General features: G+C 34.5%; 5 protein-coding genes across 5 annotated transcripts; all 5 read left to right on the top strand.

The window, feature by feature from the left end:
* The first annotated feature begins 4,230 nt into the window (after positions 1-4,230).
* On the top strand, positions 4,231-8,866 carry LOC143567233 (CBS domain-containing protein CBSCBSPB1-like). The gene is made up of 10 exons (XM_077053699.1): positions 4,231-4,364; positions 5,343-5,511; positions 5,589-5,721; positions 5,963-6,112; positions 6,202-6,280; positions 6,378-6,491; positions 7,129-7,195; positions 7,269-7,374; positions 7,455-7,513; positions 8,531-8,866. The coding sequence occupies exons 1-10, from the start codon at positions 4,231-4,233 to the stop codon at positions 8,687-8,689; spliced, it is 1,170 nt and encodes a 389-aa protein (XP_076909814.1). The 3' UTR covers positions 8,690-8,866.
* Positions 8,736-10,934, top strand: LOC143567232 (CBS domain-containing protein CBSCBSPB5-like). The gene is made up of 4 exons (XM_077053698.1): positions 8,736-8,853; positions 9,578-9,663; positions 9,765-9,854; positions 10,743-10,934. The coding sequence occupies exons 1-4, from the start codon at positions 8,736-8,738 to the stop codon at positions 10,932-10,934; spliced, it is 486 nt and encodes a 161-aa protein (XP_076909813.1).
* A 2,559-nt stretch (positions 10,935-13,493) lies between these two features.
* Positions 13,494-18,393, top strand: LOC143567220 (uncharacterized). The gene is made up of 2 exons (XM_077053687.1): positions 13,494-13,574; positions 16,287-18,393. Exon 2 carries the CDS (start codon positions 16,328-16,330, stop codon positions 18,248-18,250), a length of 1,923 nt encoding a protein of 640 aa, XP_076909802.1. The 5' UTR covers positions 13,494-13,574; positions 16,287-16,327; the 3' UTR covers positions 18,251-18,393.
* Positions 18,394-19,732: 1,339 nt separating this feature from the next.
* On the top strand, positions 19,733-20,305 carry LOC143567219 (protein transport protein Sec61 subunit gamma-1). Its single transcript, XM_077053686.1, has 2 exons — positions 19,733-20,093; positions 20,173-20,305. Exons 1-2 carry the CDS (start codon positions 20,000-20,002, stop codon positions 20,286-20,288), a joined length of 210 nt encoding a protein of 69 aa, XP_076909801.1. The 5' UTR covers positions 19,733-19,999; the 3' UTR covers positions 20,289-20,305.
* Positions 20,306-22,419: 2,114 nt separating this feature from the next.
* On the top strand, positions 22,420-23,435 carry LOC143567217 (arabinogalactan O-methyltransferase 2-like). Its single transcript, XM_077053685.1, has one exon. It carries the CDS (start codon positions 22,611-22,613, stop codon positions 23,391-23,393), a length of 783 nt encoding a protein of 260 aa, XP_076909800.1. The 5' UTR covers positions 22,420-22,610; the 3' UTR covers positions 23,394-23,435.
* The last annotated feature ends 1,713 nt before the right edge of the window (positions 23,436-25,148 follow it).

Raw genomic sequence — 25,148 nt, 5'->3', positions numbered from 1 at the left:
GGGTTGGGATTATTTTGGTTTAAGGCTTGGGCTATTACGGCGGCCATTTCCTGGGAACGACGCTGCATACGTCTGCGCGCGGCTTCTCTCCTCTGATGAAGGCGAGCTGATAGCGGAGGCATTCTATAAAAATTTTAGTTTTTGTTAATATCTTGGTATGGGAAATCGTTTTAGCGCAAGGTATATCGTCGTAAAGCTTGTTTCGCGGAGTTAAATGCTATCAAATTTTGAAGTAAAATATGAATTTAAATGCAAACTTAATACATGTAATGAATTCGAATTGAAAATCGACAATTCATGCATCACCATGACTTTCCGAATTCTCAATTTAAAATATCGAGTAAATGAATATTGGAGATTGACAATTCATGTATCACCATGACTTTTCAAATCTTCAATTTAAAACATAAAGTTAATGGGGATTGAAAATCAACTATTCATGTATCACCATGACTTTTCGGATTTTCAATGCTAAATCCCAACAACAAACGAATATGTAAGTAAAGAAATAAATTGAAATTTAACAATAAAAATCGAAAGATCGCGGATAAAACATGAAATCATGTGCTGCGTATGCGCAAGCATATTTTATAGATATCGAGTAATTAACAATTAGCGCGCAATCATGAGATTTCTCATGCGCGAGAAGGGACTCTTAGGTATTCTAGGTCGTTACGTCTAACCACCTAATCCTAAAGTCACGGAGCTCTGATACCAATCTGTAACACCCCGACCGATGGCGGATTATACATCGGGGCGCCACGTATTGTTTCATTACTCGTGACACTATTTGGGTGTCAATATTTAATAAATACATTTTCATTGCGCACGCGCAGAACACAAATCGTAAAGTAACATAAATCATATCATAACTTAAAATATTCAAATAACATAATTTGTCTTGTTACATTTTAATCTAGGTCCAAAGAAAAAGAAAACATCCTACGTGTCCTTGAGATTCCCAAAAGCAGCTACAGCATACCTGAACATGTGTTAAAATAAAACGTCAACACTTGCGTGTCGGTGAGAAATCAAGTTTAATAGATATAAATAGATAATAACAAACACTGCGCGCAACATGTGCTTAACTGGGGTTTAACATAGGGTGTAATCAGATTGTGATCAAGCCTAAATAGATCATAGCTCATAGTTCAATCCGTGCTCCCAATCGAGCACAAAAACAAATAATCATACGTGCATGTGTAAACAAAACAAGAAAACCGTAAACGATAGGTCTCCCGTGTTCATCTAATGGATCCATGAAAACTTCGGAATAGGCCGAACAAAGCGGTTAATGATTCACACATACAAATAAACAGCCAAGTAAACGTCCATAACACATGGGGTTTTGCGCACATAAATTTCATAAACAAGTTTAAGACTCAAGTTGTACGAACACATGAACATCCCAAAACGTTAAAAATAAAAGGGGATTAAGTACGAGATTACTCACCTGTAAAAGGTGTGTTGAAAGATAATGCAAGAACCAACTTTTAAACAAGCACAAGTTAACCTATAAATAAGAGGTTATTGGTTTAACGATTGGTTTTTGTGTCTTGAATATATGCAGTAAGTATCGATTTTTTTTGTTAGTTAAACAATTTAAAACAAAATATATATATTTATATTTACCGAGATTCTGGGCAGAACAGAAGAGAAGACGGAGGCAAAGAGAGGAGTGGCGTTGCTGAGGAACTACGGCAGAGAGCAAAGGGAGAGAGATTTGGGGAGTGTTTAAGTGTAGTGTGTGTAGTGTTAATAAACAAGAAATTAGCTTAATTTATAGGAAAACCCAAGGGAACACAATCCCTTGAAAGGGGAAAAGATCTTATCAAATCAAGCAAAAGATATTAAAAAGCACAAGAAACCAAAAGCAAAAGATATTAAAAGATATGCCGGCAGCTGCAGGGGATGGGGAAAAGCTGACAGGTTACAGATCAAAGCATGGAAGGTGTCAGATAAAGCACTGTTCAAGACATGCAAAAGAAGATTTCAAAAGATTATGTCAGTCACTTTTTCTGTCCACCAATAGGATTGGTGCGCATGCTGCGCCGAAAGTGGCTCTTCGGACAGATGTCGGAACTGACCTACAGTGCTCAAACAAAAGATAAGATATTTCAAAAGAATACAGGCTGGCATAAACTGGAGAAAAGACTTAAGTGTCTAGCGCGAGAAGGCTTGAGTGCGCGAGGGCGAAGGCAGACAGAACAAACCTTAGCGCGCCGCGGGAAGAACAACAATCCTTAGCGCGCCGCGGGAAGAACTACAATCCTTAGCGCGCCGCGGGAAGAACTACAATCCTTAGCGCGCCGCGGGAAGATCTACAATCCTTAGCGCGCCGCGGGAAGAACTACAATCCTTAGCGCGCCGCGGGAAGATCTACAATCCTTAGCGCGCCGCGGGAAGAACTATAAGATCTACAATCCTTTGCGCGCCGCGGGAACAGTTCGTCTCGCGTATCGCAGGAACAGCTGGTCTTCACGCAGGCTTCCTTGTAAGGAGTCTGGCGCGTGGAGCTGCGCAGACATCCTTAGGCGGGAAGAACCAAAGAAAAAGCAAAGAGTTAAGAGAGAGGGGTTCAAGGTTTAAGGGTTAAGCAGAGGGGCGGGACAGCGACAAGAGAGAAAAAAAAAGAGACGGGTCGGCGGAAAAGAAATTATTATTATTAGTAAGTAATATAAAAAAAATATGTATATATATATGATTTATTTAATGTTAAATTTACAAAGATTAATAATCAAATTTTAAATCATAAAAAGAATCGGATTCGAAAACGGGTACCTGGGTCGGGTCGGATTAGGGCAGATGCTACAAAAGTTGTGCTAGTTCCAGTGATGCATAAAAGCATACTTAACCTAAGGGGGACGGGGCACCACGTGATGGATCACCCATCACGCGTGGTGGGTTATTCAACACCGCCGCCATCACGCGTATAGTGGGTTTGAGTGATGGAACTCTCTTTCTTTCTCTCTCTCTCACTCTCTCTCTATATATATATATATCCCAAATACACTCCTCTCACTCACACAAAAACCTATATATATGTATGTATGTATACCAAAACCTACCACACCACACCACACCACACCACCCCTTCTAAAATCCATCATATGTGATAGATTTGGAGCTGGTGATGTGGCACACCACCATTGGATGGTGTGTGTGAGGAAAATGGAACCCCCCCCCCCTTAAAATATCAAATTACCTACTTTGTTTATTCATCAAATAGACGTAGCTAGCAATTCCACTATTGATGTTCCTTCCGTCCACCAGAAAAATTTCTGATAGGCTTTCTTCACTTTTCATTTCTTAATTAACGGTTTCGGTCGCCAAAAATGAATAGGTTCGTTCGTTAATACACTATTATATGCTCTAAATAAAATAAAAAATAGAATGGGATCGGGCGAACCCAGAGCTGTATGAGTAGCTCCGCCACTGAATACAAAGACTTCTTATAATACAAAACGTAAGAAGGGTTTTGGACCATTAGAACAAGAATCAATGGTCGATGTCATGGAAATATGCCGACTCGTCAATTTTACACGAAATAAAGGCTTGGGGGTAAAAATGGTATAACCTACTATTTTTGACTTTTTTATAGTTCATTATTTTTTTAAACATCTATAACCATTTTATACAATGTTACCTTTTTAATTAATCTATCTCATAAAATCGAGCATTTAATTCTCTTTAAATACGAGTACCCTATTACTATATTTTTTTTAATGACTTTATATAAAACCTCAAAAATACTTCATGTATAACTTATGTAATTATGTACATATGTAATTATTTAATTTTATGAGTTACCCCTTGCTCTAAGGACACGTGTTGTCTCTTGATAACTTCGTACGCTTTGTATGATTAGAGTTGCTTGTGCATTAACTTCACTCCACGCAATTGTATTACAAAATTTTGTATATATCTTAACATAATATGTTTCCTGAAAATATAAAATTCTATATACATTGAGTTTTAAAAAATTTAGAAAAAATGGTTACTTGCAAAATATAAAACAAATTCAGAACAAGACTTTTCCCTAAATATTATTATTATTATTACTATTATTATTATTATTATTATTAATTCCCATTTTTTAATCCTTAATAATATATCAAACAAACATGTTTCGTTGGTTGGTTGCATGGATTTCCTGGGAAACTTTTCTTCCTATCACAAATTCAAACAATTAACCTTTGAATCTTGATTGATTTGATTAAGGTGGTGAAGATGTCGTTGACACCTCGTCATGTGAACGTGAATGGTCCAAGGAGAAGCGCGTCGTTGACATCCTCACCTCGGTCTCCAAGGAAGAAGAACAATGATTCTCCCCGCAAACCTTTAACCAAGTCTCGTTCCGCCGTGTATGTTACACCTTTTTTTATTCATCCATCATTTTATGTACTTGTTGATTATGTTATTGTTTTATTTTAATGCATATAGATGAGTCATGTTATCGATGGACCACACCAACTTACATGACCCTTTTTGTCACATCATGGAGGGTGCATGATGTCGAACATGTCATATGATAATGTGAAAAATATCATATTTATTTCTTTGTTAGTAAAAAAACCATACGCGTCGTATGGTTTGGCCTTAGTACATCCAGTATGATCTTTTTCGCTCTTCATACGACCCGCATGACTATCAAAACGGCCAGTTTGACCACTTTTAGCCATGTTATACGTCCCGTATGACATATGGGTTGTACATCTTTTTTGCAACATGTATGTCACATGGGTTGTATGGATGATGGGGCAAAAAAGGTCATATGTCTTTGTCAATTGTCAGTCACCTTTTTATTATTATTGTTAGTGAAAAGTCATAATGGCTGTATGTAAATAGTGTCCCGTGTATGGCTTTGTCAGTTGTCAGATCAATTATTTATTTTTCAATCAAAAAAGTCATGCGTTTATGATCATATGAACCGTATGACATGTTTCCTTTTATCATGCATACAACCAGTACTCATAATACGGCGAAAAAGATAGTGTGATCTGTATGACTTTGTCAGCAGGGGCGAAGGTTAGTGAGGGCCGGGGGTGCCCCCCCCCCCCCCCCCCCCCGTTTTTTTGCGTAATAGTGAAAATTTACCTGTTTCGTCCAAAGTTTTTTATACGCAGCGTAAATGCCGTTTTCGGCCAAAAATTTGAGCCAAGCCCCCTCTGTTTTTTGAAATTCTTTATACGTTTTGAGTCCGCCCCCCAGTGTCTTAGTTCAAGCTTCGCCACTGTTTGTCAGTTGTCACATTGGTAATTTATTTGTCAGTCTAAAAAATCATACATATTAACTTTTTTCTCAGTATCATACATATTAACTTGCTGACTGGATTTAAACAGGGGCGTGAGAGAAGAGCGTACGGTAAAGCGACTACGCCTATCGAGGGCGATGACTGTACCTGATACTACAACTATTTATGAAGCCTGCTGTCGAATGGCTGCTAAACGAGTTGACGCTGTTTTGCTAATAGACTCGAATGCACTACTCAGTGGTATATTAACCGACAAGGTTTGTCTTAAATCCTTACACTTTTGACGCGTTTGCTTATAAACGGGCCACTTTTGACTTTTTTTTGGTGACTGCAGGATATTGCAGCAAGAGTTATTGCTTATGAGATTGATTATATGAACACACCTACATCAAAAGTGATGACAAAGAACCCGATTTACGTTCAGTCTGATAGTCTTGCAGTTGAAGCCCTGCAAAAGATGGTACAAGGTTTGTAACAATTATTAAGACCATTTTAACCTGTTTACATAAACGGGCCAAATTGTACGTTTTGAAAACTTGTTCAATGTTTGTGTATTATCTCTAACGGGTCAAATGGTACATGCGTAGTTCATTTAGTTCTATAAAAAAAAAGAACAAAAAAATGTTTCTGCGTTAACCAACCCGACCCATTATTGCCACCTCTCGTTGTTCTAATGATGTAAATTAATTTATTTACGTATGTTTACAGGAAAATTTAGACACTTGCCTGTTGTGGAGAATGGTGAGGTTATTGCTTTACTTGACATAGCAAAATGTTTATTTGATGCAATTGCGCGTATGGAAAAAGCGGCTGCTGTTAAAGGTGTTGAAAGGCAGTGGGAACAACCTTATATGCATGGTTAGATTCTATAATCTTTATTAAATATGGAATAATAATAATAATAATATGTTAATCATATGCAATATTCATTGGTTGTCATTATACAGATCACAATGCATTCGACGAAACACTTAGAGAGCGAATGTTTAAGCCTACCTTGTCTACCATTATATCCGAGAATTCAAAGTAGGTAATAGCTTTACATTTTGCATATGATACCCTGTCCACAATATTCAAAATATAATTTGAGATTTTTTTGTTTTTTGTTTTTTTTCTTATTTAGTATTGTGACCGTTTCTCCATTCGACACGGTTGTTATGGCAACAAAAAAGATGCTCGCGTTTAGTAGTAGCTCTGCCATTGTAACAGTTGATAACAGGCCACGAGGGATTCTAACGTGAGTTTCTTTTAACTTTATTATATATACGTGACGTTTTAGACAAGTTTACTAATGAGTCAGTCAATTTGGTTAAACGGGTCGAAAAAAGTTTGCTAAAAATGAAACGGGTCAGATGGGTCAAACAGAATTTCAAAACAAAAGAATTTATGATTTATGAACGAGCTAATTTCGAACTTTATTATATATATGTGACATTTTAGACAAGTTTACTAATGTGTATGCGTGTGCATAATTTTGGGCTTTAACTTAAACAACCCAATGAGCGAGCCAACCAGCCGAGCTACCTTTGGCCCGGGCTTGGCTCGTCTACAAACTAAGCCGGCTTGGCTCGGCTTGTTTACAAACGAGCTAATTTCGAATGAGTTTTTTTCCGAGATTTTTCAAACTAGCCACTAGCTTTTTGAATGGCCCTACACACTGCAATAAGCCCTTTAGATGTTATTGTAATAATATAGTTTTTTTGTAATCATATTTAGCGGATTAATTATTGTTTAACAAAAACGGGCTTTGGGTCAACTCAACCTGACCGACCTGTTTTGGTTTAACAAAAACTAACTGTTTCAACTGTCCGTTTAGCCTCTAATATTAACTGCATCTCAGAATGTATGCTAACATGTGTTTTGATGAATATTAGCTCAAACGATATATTAACGCGGGTGATAGCGCAAGATATTCCTCCTGAATCAACCTTAGTAGAGAAGGTGATTGATTCTTAAATGTTATATGTTTTATTTTTTCAACTTACTTTTAAATTTTGTATTATTTATTATATAGGTATTGACTCCGAATCCTCAATGTGCCACTATCGATACACCTATTGTTGACGCCCTGCATACTATGCATGATGGAAAGTTTTTACATCTTCCTGTTGTCGATAGAGGTAAATACAACGTTACATGCGTCGGTTTGTATATTTAATATGAATCTGTGTATATGTAAATGGCAAATGGTTTGATGCAGAGGGTTTTGTTGTTGCCATTGTTGATGTACTTCACATCACTCATGCTGCAATAGCAACTGTAAGTAAACTATTTATATGTATATTAGATTATATTTAAAAAATCTGTATTTTGTTTTTTAAATTCCCATTATATATAGTCCAATACATGTATCATGTCCATTAGAATTATCACTTTAATCCAAATTTATTTTTTTTTAGTTTTTTGGATTTTAATAATCTCTATCTATTTTATCGCCACTGGTGGTCCAAAATTTAAAAAAGTTGACCACCAGTGGTCCCATGTTAAAAAGGAATTAACGACGTTATACTTTTTTCCGAATTTCAAACTAATGTTTTAGGGCTTTTAATCGGAAGGAGGATAAAAATCGTTTAAATTTTAGGCTTGATTTTTGTTAACTGTAAGTTCGAACACTCGGATTGAAGCATTATTTCGTCGTTTTAGAGCACCGTTTCGAACTAAGTTTTACATCAATCGGTTTGTATCCTTCTTCCGATCAAAATCCCTAAAACATTAGTTTGAAATTCGGAAAAAAGTATAACGCCGTTAAGTCCTTTTTAACGGGGGGACATTGAGGGCCAACTTTATTAAATTTGGTACCGCCAGTGGCGATAAAATGAATAGAGATTATTATCGGTCAATACCATTCAATAGGGATTATTAAAATCCAACAAACCTATTTTTTTTTTAGGAAAATACCCTTCTAGTTCAAAATTTTTTAAAAGTTACTTTTTACTATTAAAGGTGTTTTTGGTCAAATCACATTGACTTATAAAAGGGTCAATTTGGGTAGTGTTTTCTCAGTTTATCTCAAAAAGTCAAACGGGCCAAAGTAAAAAGTTTAGCTAAACCGGGAATGGATCAAACACGTGTCGAAAGTCTCTAAAAGTATATTTTTGATGCATACAACCTCCTAAATCATTTTTATCTAAAAGTAACTAACACGTTACTTTTTTACAAAAATAGCGTATTTTTAACTAAACGGCCCGTTTGACCGTTGACCCTACGCGTTTCTCAAATGTATGCATTTGTTTGACTTTTAAGATTTACATGAAGTTGTTGTGTACTGCAAATTAGGTGGGAAATGCTACGGGTATTAATAACGAGGGAGGGAGTTCAATGATGCAGACGTTTTGGGACTCTGCGATGGAGTTAGCTTCTGCTGATGATGAAGATGAAACTAGAAGGTTATATTATATAGGCTACATTGTTATTAATACATTAGTATCTTTTTAACTTGTTAAATTAGAGTGTTGTGAAATGCAGTGAGAATTCCTTGAAAATGACTTCTGAAAGCGGAGACACTGGGAAATCGGTTGCTTATCCTTCAACTGATCGTCCGAATTCGTTTGCTCTCAAAATTCAAGATAAAAGGGGTCGGATGCATAGATATATATGCGGTAAGATTCACGGGTCAAAACAATACTACAGGGGTGTGAAATTTTGACATAACATGAACCTAACACAAAGTTCACGGGGTTTGAGTTTATTATAAATGTAAAATTGGTTTGGATCAGTTTTTGGTCGCACCCGTTTATTTAAACGGGCAATTATTGTGTCAACCACACGGGTTCACGGGTTGACCAGTTTAACATGTTTGTTTTCCCTTTTATTTATAAAAGTGTGTTTTATGAATAAGTTTTTGGTTGGCTATACTATGTTGATATTTAAAATTTAAAATAAAAAATAAAAAAATAGACATAAGGTTTTTAATGAAAATGTAACTTATGTTTACTGATATATTTGTTTATTTTGTTATAAAATTGTAATTTTAAAGTATTAAATTGTGAAAGAGAAAAAAAACTATATTATTTTTTTTGTGTTTTTGTCAACCCGTGAATAATCATGTTCAGGTTCATATGTCTGACTTGATTTTAGGATGTGTGTCGCCCTCGAACACGGCATTTTTAGCATGCCTATAATGACTCTTTTTATTCATATTCTTTTAACTATATTTGTAAATTAAAAGACTTTTGCTGCTTCTAATTTGACATAATTATAACATTGTCCATTATTTATGTTGCATGCTTTTCATCTTGTAGAGGTTCTATAAAGTTTACTTCACAAAATAATGTATTATTTAGACTTTGCAACCTTAAATTATATCCGCTCTTGCTCTGCTAGATTCTCACAGTTTGTCGGATCTTACAACGATAATAATTCAGAGATTAGGAGGTGAGATCGACCGCAACAACATCCCACAAATTCTGGTACACCCGAAGACCACGCGTACATAATGTCAAATATTTTGTACACTTTTCTCTTTATGCATTATGCTAACCAGTTACCAATGGTTTCTATCATATTGTAGTACGAAGACGAAGAAGAGGACAAAGTTGTAATTACATCAGACAATGATCTTACTGCAGCTGTGGAACATGCACAGCTAGCTGGTTGGAAGGTATACTTGATATCATTACGGAAAATGACTAAAATGTCCATTTTGACGATCATAATTCCCAAAATGTCCATTTCAATCCCACTGGTTTCATTATGTCCAGCTCAAAACTAACTGGGCCGCTTGGTTATTCTACCCCAATGACCGAGCGTCACATGTCAAAAATGTTTCCGTCGCCTGCCTCCTTTTTTGATATCCCGACAAAATCGTTCCCGGCGCCGGGTGGATTTTTTTAGTCTGAAAAAATCCAGGCAACTACTAGATTAATCTACGCGCCACCTGGTTTTTTTAATTAAAATTTTTATAATATTTTTTTTCATATTATATAAAATCTGATAGATATATGAAAACTTATGTATATAGAAAAATAACCAAACAATTTACATAGCTTTCGTTGTTAGATCTTTTAATAATAAGGAATTTTTTGTTAATAATATCAGATTATATGAAAAAAAAAATTCAAATATAATATTTTAAACAATTTTATGGAAGAAAAAAATTATGAAGGATTTGAATTTGAAAACCAGGCGGCGCCTAGCTGCCTAGAAAAAAGCCACCCGGCGCCAGGCAGTGCTTGGAATATTTTAGTCTGGCGGTCAGTAATAAAGGCGGCCAACGAGAAACATTCATGTGACACTAGGTCATTGGGGTAGAATAACTAGGCAACCTGATTGGTTTTGGGTTGAACATAATGGAACCAGTGGGATTGAATGGACATTTTGAGAATTATCATGGTCAAAATGAACGTTTTGGTAATTTTCCCATGTTATTATCTTTTGTTGGAAATTTGTAATGTATAAAATTATTAATTACCACTACTTGTTTAATTCATAATGTTTGGTTATCATAGTAATGACATAGTTATTGACATTTTGATGGTGGATATTAAAGGGATTAAGGTTACATTTGGATTACTCTGGGACAACTAATAGTCAAAGTCAGTCAAGATCATCTGCACCAAGTGTGGAGACTAGTCAAACCGATGCATGGGGTTATGTGTATAGTGCTGCTGCGGTTGGAGTCGGGTTGGTAGTTGGATTATGCGTGTTAACCTTCTTAAGACGGTCCCATAATCGGGATTAGTTTCGAGTAATCACTAATCAACCATGCTTTAAAGTTGTGCATATACAAGTATGTATACAAGCTTACAACTATGCATACAAAAAGGAGTAAACAAAAATCTTAATTATTTGATATTTTTTGACCAACTTGTGTTTGATTTGGAGCTTTGTTTTGGTCTAAGCATAGATGTATGATAATAAGTGGTAATGCATGAAAATAGTTGTTGAATAGGGTTCAATTATAAAATTATATAATTAACAAGAAGCAATTTCTTATGTACCTTTGAAAAGTTGTGTAAAATCATAATTTCTTAAAGAAAATCATATTAAAATTATCTACTCAGGATTTAATTTACAGATATTCGTAATAAGTTATAGATTCTCACTCTACATACTTTGGCTCCTCTTTACAACTCTAAGAAAAAAGGTCTTTCAAGTCATTATCATTATTATCATGACGGCATGTTAGAGCGTATAAAAGATGAGGAATGAAATCATAATATCCGACAATATATGTAGGTGGTCATGATCCAAAAATTGGTGAAGGATATAGAAGTCTTTGGCATTCCTTTGGATAAAAAATAGGTTTATTTTTTTTAAATAAAAAATCTAACTTGGAAATATTAGAATTCTTTTAATTTTGTTTATACGTTGGCTTCAACTTTTTGTCACTTTCGTCTTTGTTTTAATTAACGTTGTCGTTTGAGTACAATATGCTATAGTTATATAAAAATATCAACTTTATCACGTTTTAAAATAGCGGGGTAATTCCAAAAGAAAAAAAGAAAAAAAAACCCCTTAAATGCCGTTGTCATGTGTTATCACGAGATTGCTTTTTATACTTCCTATGAGAGGCGAACCCGATGCATAATGTTCCATCTTTATCTGCATTTAGACGTTGCTTCCAAGACTTTAAAGTTCATATACATGGCCCTAAGACCACGAGACATAAACCTTACCATTGCTTCAATGTTCGCCCCTTTATATATTTCTTTTACAACATCCATTCCATATTATTTTATAAGATAAAAGATAAATACGTTATAACTTGCACACCATCAAATTTGTATCACAACCATTTATAACCAATAAAAATAAATGTTATATTAAAATAAAGTGAAATGAAAAGGGTCATGAATTAAACTAAAACGTTCAATAACCTTTTATATTTTTTTTGGAACGACCAACTAAGTAACGTCGGGTACTTCGTACACGGTCTCCATTGGCTAAAGGTAGCTCGAGCCGGCCACGAGTCTGGACGGACGGAACCCCTAGCGGTCCACCTATTGAGGGATTCCCCGGATAAAACCCGACCCCCACACCAGCCAAACAGCACGACAACAAGGAGCCGATAAAACCGAGTGGGGCATTAAACATATAGATCCATCTTTTTCTTACAACCAAATTTACATATATTTCACACAATTTAAAATTTTTTATATACACAAACACATTTATTTATTTATTAGGTTAGATACACGTGTCCTGTATGAGTTGAACAACTTAAAAAAATGATAAATAAAGTTGAGTATTACATTAAATAAGTACAAAGTTAAATTGCAACTATAATTCACAAACTTAAAAATAAATTATAAATCTCTAAATATTTCTTTCGATACAACATTAGATGATACACTAATAATATGGTAACAACTAATGTAGGATAGTATTAAGAGAACATAACTGGTACAATTGGAACAAAACAAACCTTTTGGTTGTCATAAGTGGAAGAAAGCTTCCGATTATTCAAATAATGTGCAGTAGAAGAGAATCGTTATGGTTTTGATCAGCAATATATTGATAGAAAGAAAGAAATACAGCTACAGAGAAAAATAAGATGGATCGGGTTATGTTAAAGATCCACATGTTTTTAACAATAAACCCGAGTAAGTTTTAAGGGCCAAAATATTTCATATATCCGTAAATATTTCATATATAGAGAAGTTAAATAATAAAAAAATGTTTAATAAACAAACCTAACTTTTTTAAATAAAATTCGTTATGTAAAAACAATTATAGAAATTATAATGAATTTCAAAATATGTATGCTTAATGTATAATTAATAGGGAGATAAAGAGAGAAAGGAATAGTAAGAATGCATCAAAAATAACACGTGACAAGAAAGAACTTTTATTTGTTATATAGTATATATTTTTAAAACAGTAATAATACGTAAAAGAACAAAGAGAATCACATTATACTTTTACCAAAAATACAAATTAAACCTTTTTTATACACCCATGAAATCCACGGGCAAAAATGTACATAACACCTTGAGGTAGGTATAATAAATATAATTGAGTACGTGTGTGTTTGTCACAAAATCACAATCATCATAACTATATAAAGGTAGAATATTATTTTTATTATTAATATTATTCTTAAGTATAAGCAAATAATAATAATAATAACAAACTTTCAAATCCATTGATAGCACACAAACATAAACACACCTGATGGTTTTTCATTCATCTCCTTATTGTTATTTTCTGCTTCTTCATTATCAACATTCATTCATTCATTCATTCATCATCTAGGTTTTATTATTATTATTATTATTATTATTCAACAATCGTATATCACAATCACCGTTGATCATCCATCTTCATCGCACAATAATATCCGGTTCCCGTACGAATTTCTTCTCAGTGAGTAATTTAGGTATTATTTTGCTAATAATTAGTTATTGTTATTGAAGATACGTCTCTGTATATGCGTAGTGTGTGATATTATTATTATTATTATTTGATTTGATATCGAAATGATGGTGGTTTATTGTGCGTTTGATTGATGTTCTCTTGTTGTTTTTTGTATTCTAGGGTTTAAGAGATGAATATACTGATTTTGATTGTGGTTGTTGTCTCCGGTACGTGTGTTGTTCGATTTTAACGCTTGTTCGAGTTCGTTTCAGTGATTTTGATGTTGACTTGTCAACGGCATCACTATATGTTTAGATTATGTTCTTCAAATCTGCTAATATCTTTTGTTTCATAAAGGTTTTTGATATGGCGCATTAACGTGTTGATGACATTTGGTGATTTTGATCGTGTTTTTAGTGTGTTTTGTTGCATCTCATACGACTTTCGTTCGATTTTAGCGCTTGTTCGAGTTCATTTGAGTGATTAAGTGGTTTTTGATGATTAGTTGATTTTAGAGAATAAAAGTATTCAATGTTTACTTATGAATGGCATCACTATATTAGTTTTTCAACTCTGCTAACGTTTTGTTTCGTAAAGGTTTTTGAGATGGAACATTAGATTCTCTGGATTATTTGTTTGATTCATGACATTCTTTTTATTATATTTAGTGATTTTGATCATGTGTTTAGTGTGTTTTGTTGGATCTGATACGACTGATGTTTGATTTTAATGCTTGTTCGAGTTCATTTGAGTGATTTAGTGGTTTTTGGGGGTGATTTTGGTGATTAATTGGTTCTAGAGAATGAAAGTATTCAATGTTGAGTCATGATTGGTATCACTATATGTTTATATTATGCATTACTGTCAAGATATGATATTAGTTCTTCAAATCTGCTTTCATTTTGTTTCATAAAGTTTTTAGATATGGTGTGTATTATTTGTTTGGTTCATGTTTCTAAATCATTATTCATGAGTCATGACAATCTTTTATGATATTTAGTGATTTTGATCGTGTTTTTAGTTTGTTTTATCTGATACGACTGATGTTTGATTTTGACGCTTGGTCAAGTTCATTCGTGTGATATAGTGGTTTTTGGGGGTGATTTTGATGATTAATTGATTATAGAGAATACAAGTATTCGATGTTGACTCATGAATGGCTATCAATGATGATAATGTCACATCCTATATGTTTAGATTATATACATTTATGTCAAGATTTGATATTTGTTTTGCAAATCTGCTATCATTTTGTTTCATAAAGGATTTTGATATGGCGCATTGATGGATTGATTCTCTGGATCATTTGTTTGATTCATGAAATTCTTTTATGATATTTCGTGATTTTGATTTCGTTTTTAGTGTGTTTTGTTGAATCTGATACGACTGTCATTCGATTTTACCAGTTATTCAAGTTCATGTGAGTGATTTAGTGCTTTTGGGGGTGATTTTGATGACTAATTGATTCTAGAGAGTAAAAGTATTTACAGATTATGCATCTCTATCAAGATCTGATATTGGTTCTTCAAATCTGCTATCGTTTTGTTTCATAAAGATTTTTGATATGGTGCATTAATGTATTGATTCTCTGGATTATTTATTTGATTCATGACATTCTTTTATGATATTAAATGATTTTGATCACGTTGTTGGTGGTGTGTTTTGTTGGATCTGATACGCCTGTCGTTCGATTTTAACACTTGTTTAAGTTCATATGAGTGATTTAGTGGTTTTTGGGGATTAACTGATTCTAGAGAATTAAAGTATTCAATGTTGACTCATGAACGGCTATCAATGATGATAATGTCACATCCTATATGTTTAGATTATATACATTTTTATCAAGATTTGATATTAGTTCTGCAAATCTGCTATCATATTGTTTCATAAAGTTTTTGGTATGGCACATTAATGTATTGATTCTCTGGATTATTTGTCTGATACATGATTCTAAATCATTATTCATCTCTGTTCGTTAGTTATTTGTATTGATTTCATGAAGATACATTTCTGTAATTGCATGGTGTGTGTTATTACTGTTTAATTTGAAATGCTGGTGGTTTATGGTGCACTGATTGATGCTCCGTTATTGTTTACGCATTCTAGGGTTTTAGAGAAAATTTTGTGATTGATCGCGTTTTTGGTTTTGTTGGATCTGATACGACTGTTGGTCAATTTTAATGCTTGAACAAGTTAATATGAGTAATTTAGTGGCTTTGGGGGATGATTTTGATGACTAATTGATTTTAGAGAATAAAAGTATTCTACACATTTAGATTATACATCTCTATCAAGGTTTGATATTAGTTATTCAAATCTGCTATCATTTTTTTATAAAGATTTCTGATATGACACATTAATGTATTGATTCTCTGGATTATTTGTTTGATTCACGACATTCTTTTATGATATTTAGTTCTTGTTATTGGTACTTATTTTGCTAGGGTTTATCCAAATTTGTTGATTTGCTTGACCGGATTATAATGATTTGTTTCCCTGGTGTTAGATTCATGAACTTATGATTACACACAACGGTTTTCAATATAACTTCTTACAAATAGTGCATTGGTCAGTTGTGTGTTTCTTCTTGTTAGGCAATCAAAACGGGCCTATAAATAAGATGCCGGTTTGTGTATTTTGTTATGTTCATAATCACTCTTCTTGTTATCGATCTTTGTCGTTTCTGGTCACGCCATCTTTCTTACATAAACTTTTATTGTTATTATTATGCCAGACATTAGGGCTTACTCAAGTTGGACATGAAACATTATTGATATGGAATGTAATAAAGACGAGGCTCTTCGGGCCAAAGAAATATGTGAGGCAAAGCTAGCAGAAAAAGATTTTATTGGGGCAATAAAGTTTGCACTAAAAGCTGATAAGCTGTTTAACGGGCTTGAAGATATTCCACAGCTGTTAGCGATACTTGATATATACATTTCTTCAGAGAAGAAGATACATGGGGAACCGGATTGGTATGGTGTTCTTGGCGTGGGGCCCACAAGTGATGATGAAACGATTAAGAAGAATTTTAAGAAACTCGCACTCTATCTTCACCCCGACAAGAACAAAACAGTGGGTGCCGAAGGTGCGTTTAAGCTCGTGTCACAGGCGTGGACTTTACTTTCTAATAATATTAGTAGAAAAGTGTACGACCAAAAACGTAACCCGAAACCTGTTTACAAGCCCGTTAATATCACTAAACCCGTTCAAACAATTCCTAGGCCACCAAACACACCTACATTTTGGACTTCGTGTGTAAGATGCTCGATGCGGTATGAATACTCAAAAGAGTACTTAAACAAGAAAATCATTTGCCCGAGCTGTAGTGACCCGTTTTGGGCTATTGAGTCGCCTTCCCTACCCGTGAAACGTCATCCAACAATGCATTCTCAAAGGCAGAACTCCAACCCGTCTAGTGTTAGTCACGTCAACGTCCAAACAGGCCCGGGTGTGAATCAGTTTAAAAACCGTCACTCAGCAAAAGCATCTGCAATGAGGTATCAAGCCGCGGATTCGGGGTTAGGCTCGGTTAAAAGTGGTGCGATTTTGAAACGGAAACGTGCAGCTGAACCTTCTTCTACGGTTCATGTTGGTAACGCTTATGCAAAAGTCAACTCAGTAGGTAAGAAAGTCAACTTTAGTAATAGTAGAAGGGAGTTAACACAGGCGGAAGTTCGTGTTATGTTGATGACAAAAGCTAGAAAAGAAATTGTTAAAAAAATTGATGAATGGAATTTAGAAACTGCTTTAAAGAAAGAAACCGTTAGTAAAAATGAAGTTGATGAAATCGTTGTAACTGAAACAAGCAAGGGTAAAGATGTAAAACCGTCATTAACAGATACTACGAACAAAGATGACGTGGAAGCTAACGTGGATGATGCTGATGTGGATGATGCTGACATGGATGCTGACACAAACGCAACGCTAATGAGTGTCCCAGATCCCGACTTTCACGATTTCGACAATGACAGAACCGAAAGATCGTTTGGTGAAAACCAGGTTTGGGCTGCTTATGATGAAGATGACGGTATGCCTCGTTATTATGCAATGATTCATAACGCCATATCTAAAAAACCGTTTAAAATGGAAATAAGCTGGTTGAATTCCAAAAGCAATGCTGAACTGGGACCGATTAATTGGGTTTCATCTGGATACCCTAAAACGAGTGGCGAGTTTAGAATTAGAAAACGTGAAGTCAACACATCTCTTAACTCATTCTCACACAAAGTCAAATGGGTCAAAGGAAAAAAAGGGGTTATTCAAATATACCCTAAAAAGGGTAATGTGTGGGCCCTATATAGGAACTGGTCTCCCGAATGGACCGAGTTCACTCCGGATGAAGTGATTCATAAATACGATATGGTTACAGTTCTTGAAGATTATAATGAGGAAAAAGGGGTTGTTGTGGCGCCGTTGGTTAAAGTGTCGGGTTTTAAGTCTGTGTTTCGTCTGCATGCTGACGTGACAGAAGCGCGCACAATTCCAAGGGATGAAATCTTTCGTTTGTCTCATCAAGTACCGTTTTATGTTCTTATGGGTGAAGAATCTGTGAATGTCCCGGAAGGTTGTTTGGAGCTGGACCCGGCTGCATTACCATTGGAGCTTCTTAAAACGACAGTTGAACCAGTGAAAACCGAGGTTAAGGAGGTCAAAACATATTTTAGGAAAAATAGGAAAAATGGTAAAGTTCAGTAGGTGATAGAAGAAAATGATAGCAGCTGACAGAAGTGGAGCTAATTTTGAGGCAGTTTTGAGGTTTGTTAAGGTTTATCTAACCGTTTTACTTTATGTAGAAACTTTTTGTTTTTGGCTTACTGGAACATGTTACATACATGTAAGCAATACGCTCGTTAAAGGTCATTTTTTTAACCTAAATGCGAACTTTATGGTTGTTGGATGTGTCCTTTGAATGCATGTTTAATGGTATATTGGCTTTAATATGCTTCTTTATGTTTTGGATCTTTTTGTTTGTGATTGAGGCATTGCAGATTTGCAGTGTGTAAAATGTAGCTGTTGCTTTAAGTATGCGTGGTTATGTTTTTTTCTTAACCAAATTAGGATGGAACTTGTGTTGTATGTATGGCAAAAACAAGGGTAGTGAATGAGTCTAGCTGAGCCTGACTAAACGCGGTCTCTGTTTGTTTTCGGGCTTTATATTTAAAACTTTAAACTCGGCTCGTTTGTCATTTATTTATTTTGATTGTTTTTTTAATAGATAATAATATGCATTTGTTTTTTTTTTCTTTAAATTTATATATAGAATTTATCGTGTAATAATAATAGGTTCGTTTAGGCGCATGAGCCTGCTCAAGCTCAAAGTATGAAGTTTGGGCTCGAGCTCATTCATTAAACGGGCGCCAATTTAAGTTTGGTTTGACTTGAGATTTTAGCAAGTCGATCTCGAGTAGCTAGGGTCATTTACACCCTAAGCAAAACAAACGCAATGTTGTGATAATAGGTAATAAAATATGCAGGTCCGTCGGTTGGGTAACCGGTCAAAATTGTCATGTATTTGCTACATAAGCACGTCATAGATTGTAATGGAATTGAGTGAGGATTAAGGAATGGTTATTGCTTGGTTTCATGACCAACGTGTTTTGATAGTTTCGGTATACTAGTCAGTAATTCAGTATCAAATGGCGTGTTCGTAAAGGAAATCTAAACTGAGTTAAAAGTGTTGAATCCTTAGCCCAAACCGAAAACAAAAAATACACAAACTGTGATTGTAATGGCTAGGTTATTATCTTCTACAACCTTTTTATATTATTGTTTTATGCATTTTTAATTAAGACCTAACGAGCGCAAACTGTGAAACCACATCAAAACCAAACCGTTACTCCGTTAGTAATGGTTCGGTTTAGTTTAGGTTTATTTTTCAATGGTTCCATTTCAGTGGTAAAAAAACGTTACTAACTGTTTGGTTTACGTGTTAACGTAAAAACCGACAAAACCGGACCGTTAACACCCCTAATAATAGATGTTTCAAATTACGGTTATACAATTTAACAAACACGAATCACATTAAGTAAAATAAAATTATTAGATTCTATGACCATCGGAAACAACAAACCGGGTCGTGGAATGATTTTTGTCTACTGGATGCTACATCACCCGAACCTCAAAAATTGAGGCCCGATGTGGTCCATGTGGATGCTCTTAGGTGGGTACACCGTACACCAACCAGGTCATAAGATTGTTTGTCGAAAAATACACTTTCAACGTTTTTTATTATTAATCAAATGCTCGACCGACCCAAGACAAGGTCGCAAATGCACATGGCCTGACGTAACGTGTTGGAGTTAATTTATTGTCATTTATAAAAGTAATAGGGTGTGTATTATAAATTATAATTTGTAACCATCACCAACAATATAAACTTACACCACCATGCATTTGTACACAATTTCATAATTCACAGTTTTCTTCTTCTTCTTAATCAAATCAATGGACGCCATAGATTCAGTCATCGATCCACTCAGAGACTTCGCTAAGGACAGTGCTCGTCTCATTAAACGCTGTCACAAACCGGATCGCAAAGGTACCATTACCATTATTATTATTAATATGATGCATGTGGTTTTTGATGTAACGTTAAAATTTTGTACAATTTCATGCAGAGTTTACGAAAGTTGCTACTCGTACCGCGATCGGATTCGTTGTGATGGGATTCGTAGGGTTCTTCGTTAAATTGATCTTCATTCCTATTAATAATATCATTGTTGGCGCTACTTAAGGTCAAATTTGTATTGTTATTATTATTATTATTATTATTATTGTTGTTGTTGTTGTTGTTATTTGATATTGAACCGAACGTTCAGCGAGCTGTTTGTTGGGAAGTTTGTTTGTTTAATAAATGAAAAGACAATAAAAAGGAATTTTGTTTTATTAATTAAATGAAGTAACACGGACAAATGCCATGTTGTTAAATTATGTTTGTGAACGTTAGATAATGTGTTCAATGTTTATGTAATGACATTTTATTTAACAAATGTGGTAATGTGATGAGTTAAGTTAAATAGGCATAAGTAGAAATGTCGTGTCATTATAACTGTTAACTTTGGATTTAGGGCGTAGAAATACTTTTCGTTCATGAATACAATTTAACAACATGGCCTTTGTTCGTGCTCGTTTATTTATTCGTTTATGTTCGTTCACATATTTTTATGTTCTTTAATGTTTGCTTGTTTTTGTTTGTTCACTAAAGGTTTTGAATGCTTTTTAATGACTTTTCTGATCTTGCTTACAGTGATTAATTTATATATAATAATTAGCAATATGCATATGAATGCTTAAGAAAACAACACAAACTTGGTAGCCAGACCGAACGGTTAACAGACGAACATGAATTAAAAACAGTCCTGTTCAGTTCAGTTCGCTTACAGCCAACATCCTTCCGTTTCTTGATTAATATTGGTGTTGACCAAAGTGTTATATCTATTGCAGGCTGCATGGAGGTTGAAAGATGCATAGGACAAGTACTGGAGGTTAGAATAACATGAACTGTGATATGCTTAAACATATTATACGTACGTTCGTTCTTGTATTACTACTAATACTAAAATTGCGGATTAATACGCGTGTCATTTGTTTTCTGTTGCATCAAAGTTAAGGTCTACTTTAACATAATATTTTTCTTTCCATACTGTTACTATGTTGGTATTATATTTTGTAACTATTTAGTTGGGATCAGGACTTCTTATTACCATTAACCTCGCGTTGTTGACATGAACATGACCCGTTTAAACCAATTTTTTTATCAGTATCTTCTTTGTTACATTTTAATACTTCAATAATATTTAATGGCTCATATAATTTTGCAAGTCAAGCTTCACAACACAAATGTTTATTTTTTAAAGTTTGAGCTCAAACTTTAGACTATACCAAAATGCTCAAAATTATTAACCGGCCATCGAATTTGAGCTTGAACATCGGTCATTTGAACTCAGGCCAGATATTAGTTTCTAGTTGCCTACTAATCGACTTGGCTCGACCTATTGATCCCCCTGCTTAGTGTCATTACAGTTTGATTAAAGGTGACAGGTTGTTATTACATTAATAATCTAGATCCTTTAATAAACTGATTGAATAGCATTTAATTATTATTAAGTTCTACTTTATTAAAACCATAGTTACTAAAAACCCTAAAATGCAGTTTTGACTAGCAATTAAATGGCTCAAGAATACAATGATTTCATTCAAACGATTCAAACTGAACGATTCGGTTAACAAGCTTAAAAGCTTACAAATACTTTAATTAAAAATAATCAACTAACTAAACAAAATATCTAGCAAACCTATATATAAATAAAAACAAAACATTTGGGCCGGGCCGACTTAATGGACCGGATGCTCCTGCATCACCCTCATTTCTTGCGGCTAGGCCCATTTTTCAGGCGATGTTTAATAAATGTGCTTCTAGTTCCTAGGCAAGCGCTTCGGCACTGCCTAGGACAGGAGCATGAAAAGATAAAAGCCGAGCAAAAGAAACACAGGGAGTGCTATTGAAACTTAGATCTCAAATGAATTACATTCAACATTTTGTCATTCAAGTTTTGAAATTACATTTAAGTTTATATTTTAGAACTTTTCTTGTTATTTAAATGATATTAAATGTTACATAATATCTTTTATTTATTTTATCTAAAGAATAATATTATTTTTCATATACTAAGTATATTTTATTTTTTTATTCAAGTGCGTTTTCTTTTTCTTTTTTCCTCAGACCCTCGCTTTTTTTGTGACTTGCGCCTAGACCCACGGTGAGACTCATGCGCCTTGAGTACGCCTAGAGCATTTAATAACTATGATTAAAGCATAACCAAAGTAAAATGTGAGTTGGGTCAAAAGACTCAAAACTAACACATGGGTTGAGAAGATAACATCATACCAAACAGTTGACATGCTTCCAACCTAAGCAATAACCATTATTAATTCCTTCATCCTCACTCAATTCTAACACATTAACAAACACTATCACTTGTTAATAAAAAACATTAACTTACAAACAACAAAACATACCTCAAAAACCAAAAATGTCTTTTACACCTCAACAACCATGGGATTCACCAAAACCAAAATAATCCTCCCTCTTGTTTTCATTCTTGTTATTATATCTCTCCTTAGAGTACTCAAACTCACCATTGTTTCTTCATCATATTCACCTTCATCGGTCCATCCGGTTTTTGCATTAACTAGTATCAAACAACAAGGACTCCCGGAGAAGGAGATCCGCTTTTTGTTAGATATCATTCGTCAAAAATCTCCATGTAACGTTCTTGTTTTCGGGTTTGAACACGACTACATTAAGTTACATAACATTAATAAAGGCGGTACGAGTGTTTTTCTAGAAAACAATCTAGAAAAGGTGAAGGATATGAAAGGGGAGTTTAAAATGTTTAATGCTACTTTCGTTTATAAAGTCGAGTACAAAACTTATGCCAAGGATGCGTACAAGTTATTGAAGCACGCACGATCAAGCCCGAGTTGTGATATGAATTCGGGGATGAGTAATATTATGTCCGAATGTAAACTTGGGTTAACCGGGCTGCCAAAGGAAGTGATGGAGACTAAATGGGATGTGATTGTTGTGGATGGGCCTTGTGGGGATGGGCCCGGGTCACCGGGTAGAATGGGGTCTATTTTTATGGCTAGTGTGCTGGCTCGAGCTGGAAATGGGACTAATGTGGTGGTTCATGATACTGATCAAATGATCGAGAATTGGTTTTCTTGGGAGTTTTTATGTGAAGAAAATCGCGTTTCTTCGAAAGGGAGATTTTGGAATTTTAAGGTCCCTAATTTGATGATTGAAAATAATTCTAGTCATTTTTGCTCTCATTAGACAAGTTACATACTTTCTTTTGTTTCAATTCTAGTATTTTGAATCATTGTAAAGCTATTTTAGAAATTATAAATCTCTAAAATGACAATATTTAAAGTAGAAAATAAAAATACATAGATATAAAAATGTTTATTTGAGCTAAAGTTATTGGTTGTCTAAATTGTTACCAAAGCACCATGTATGATTTGTTATTCATAATGTCAAATGAAACATTTAATGGGTTGATGTGAAGTATGAGGTGATTTAAGCATGTGCGGGTTAGAGTTGATGTTTTTAGCACACACATATGTGTGTGTGTACGGGCTTGGGGATTCACCTGTTCAACCTGCTAGCTAGCCGAAGATCATTCAACACGTCAACCCACTTACAAAGAATATATAGAGGTGCACAAAAAACCCGGAACTTTTTATTCCCGGGTTTTTACTACCCGGCCCTACCCGTAGGGTACTAATAGGGTTGCATTTCGGTATCAAAACCCGTACCCGGAATCGGACCCGATTTGTATCCGGTGATACCCGAAAACCGGAACTGTATCCATACCCGGAACCGGGTTTTTCAAAAACCTAATTTATACCCGAAATTATAAGAGAAATACCCCAAAAGTACAGGCCCTTAGAAAACACAATCTAAACCTGAAAAATACCCTAAAAATCCAAAAATAGAGTTTTTTTCAGTACCCGAATATACGGTATTCAAATACCTAGTTTTATACAATTATACCTGACCCAAATCCAATGCATAAGATATAGATTTTAGAGACAATACTCATACCAAACCCGACCCAGGTATTAGAAAACCCCGATTTGTGCATCTATAGGGAAATACAATAACAAGAATTTAAGTTTGAGAGGCCCAATATCACCATCAGTTTAGTTCTTCCTGTGCCCATTTACAACCAAAATAGAAGTTGTCAACTGTCAAGTTGTGTTTGGCAAGCATTTACGTTTACTAGAAGCAAAATATAGTTTTCATGATTTAATATCATTTTATAAAGGACCATCTATGTCTAAAATCATTTACTGTCTACAATAAATTTAATTGTGTAATTTGTACAGTCACAATCATATTAAGAGTTTATGAAATCCTTTTCAATATGTGCGAATAATGAAACTAACCTACTAAGCGCTCGGGTCCATATAACACCCTCGAGTGTCACACTTCGACGATCTCAATTGCATTTTGTGCTACATTCTGGGACGTTGTCCATATACGTGATAGTCGACTTCATAGCTTCATATTACCATCTCTCAGTCAAAGCAAATGCATGTTGTGGTCAAAATATGGCGAGCTTTGATGTCCTCTGGCTCTACTCCATGCCGCTATGTTTCTACTATAACAGGGTTGTGTGTGTTGTCTATTTTTCGACCAACCTACTACAACATCGTCATAATCATTATATAAAAAGTTTTGTAGCAGAGGTTATTAAATCAGTGAAGGTGCACGTATTTCTTCTTATTTTTTTAAGACTGGTCTTCACTTTGTTAATAGAAAAACCTTCGTAATCTTCATGTGCTTTATGTTCTCTACGTCATCAAGAGTATATCGATTTTCAAGATAATCCACTTATCGTTTTTACATGGTGAAAAATAATGTAAATTGTACTAGACTCGTTAGTTAGTTCATTAGTCAAATGAGTTATTGGGTTTTCTTGTTTATAGGGATTATTATGTTATAGTCAATTTATAAATACCTACGTATTTTTCACTCAATTTGTTCAAATTATTATTTTATTTTTTAGCAACAAATTTTAACTCT

Source organism: Bidens hawaiensis, unplaced genomic scaffold, assembly GCF_021521415.1.
Source record: "Bidens hawaiensis isolate Kalapana, Puna unplaced genomic scaffold, B.hawaiensis_p1.1 tig00023240_1, whole genome shotgun sequence".
Classification (NCBI taxonomy): Eukaryota; Viridiplantae; Streptophyta; class Magnoliopsida; order Asterales; family Asteraceae; genus Bidens; species Bidens hawaiensis.
Note: the sequence above shows the minus strand (reverse complement) of the source record. Positions and strands in the feature narration are given on the sequence as shown.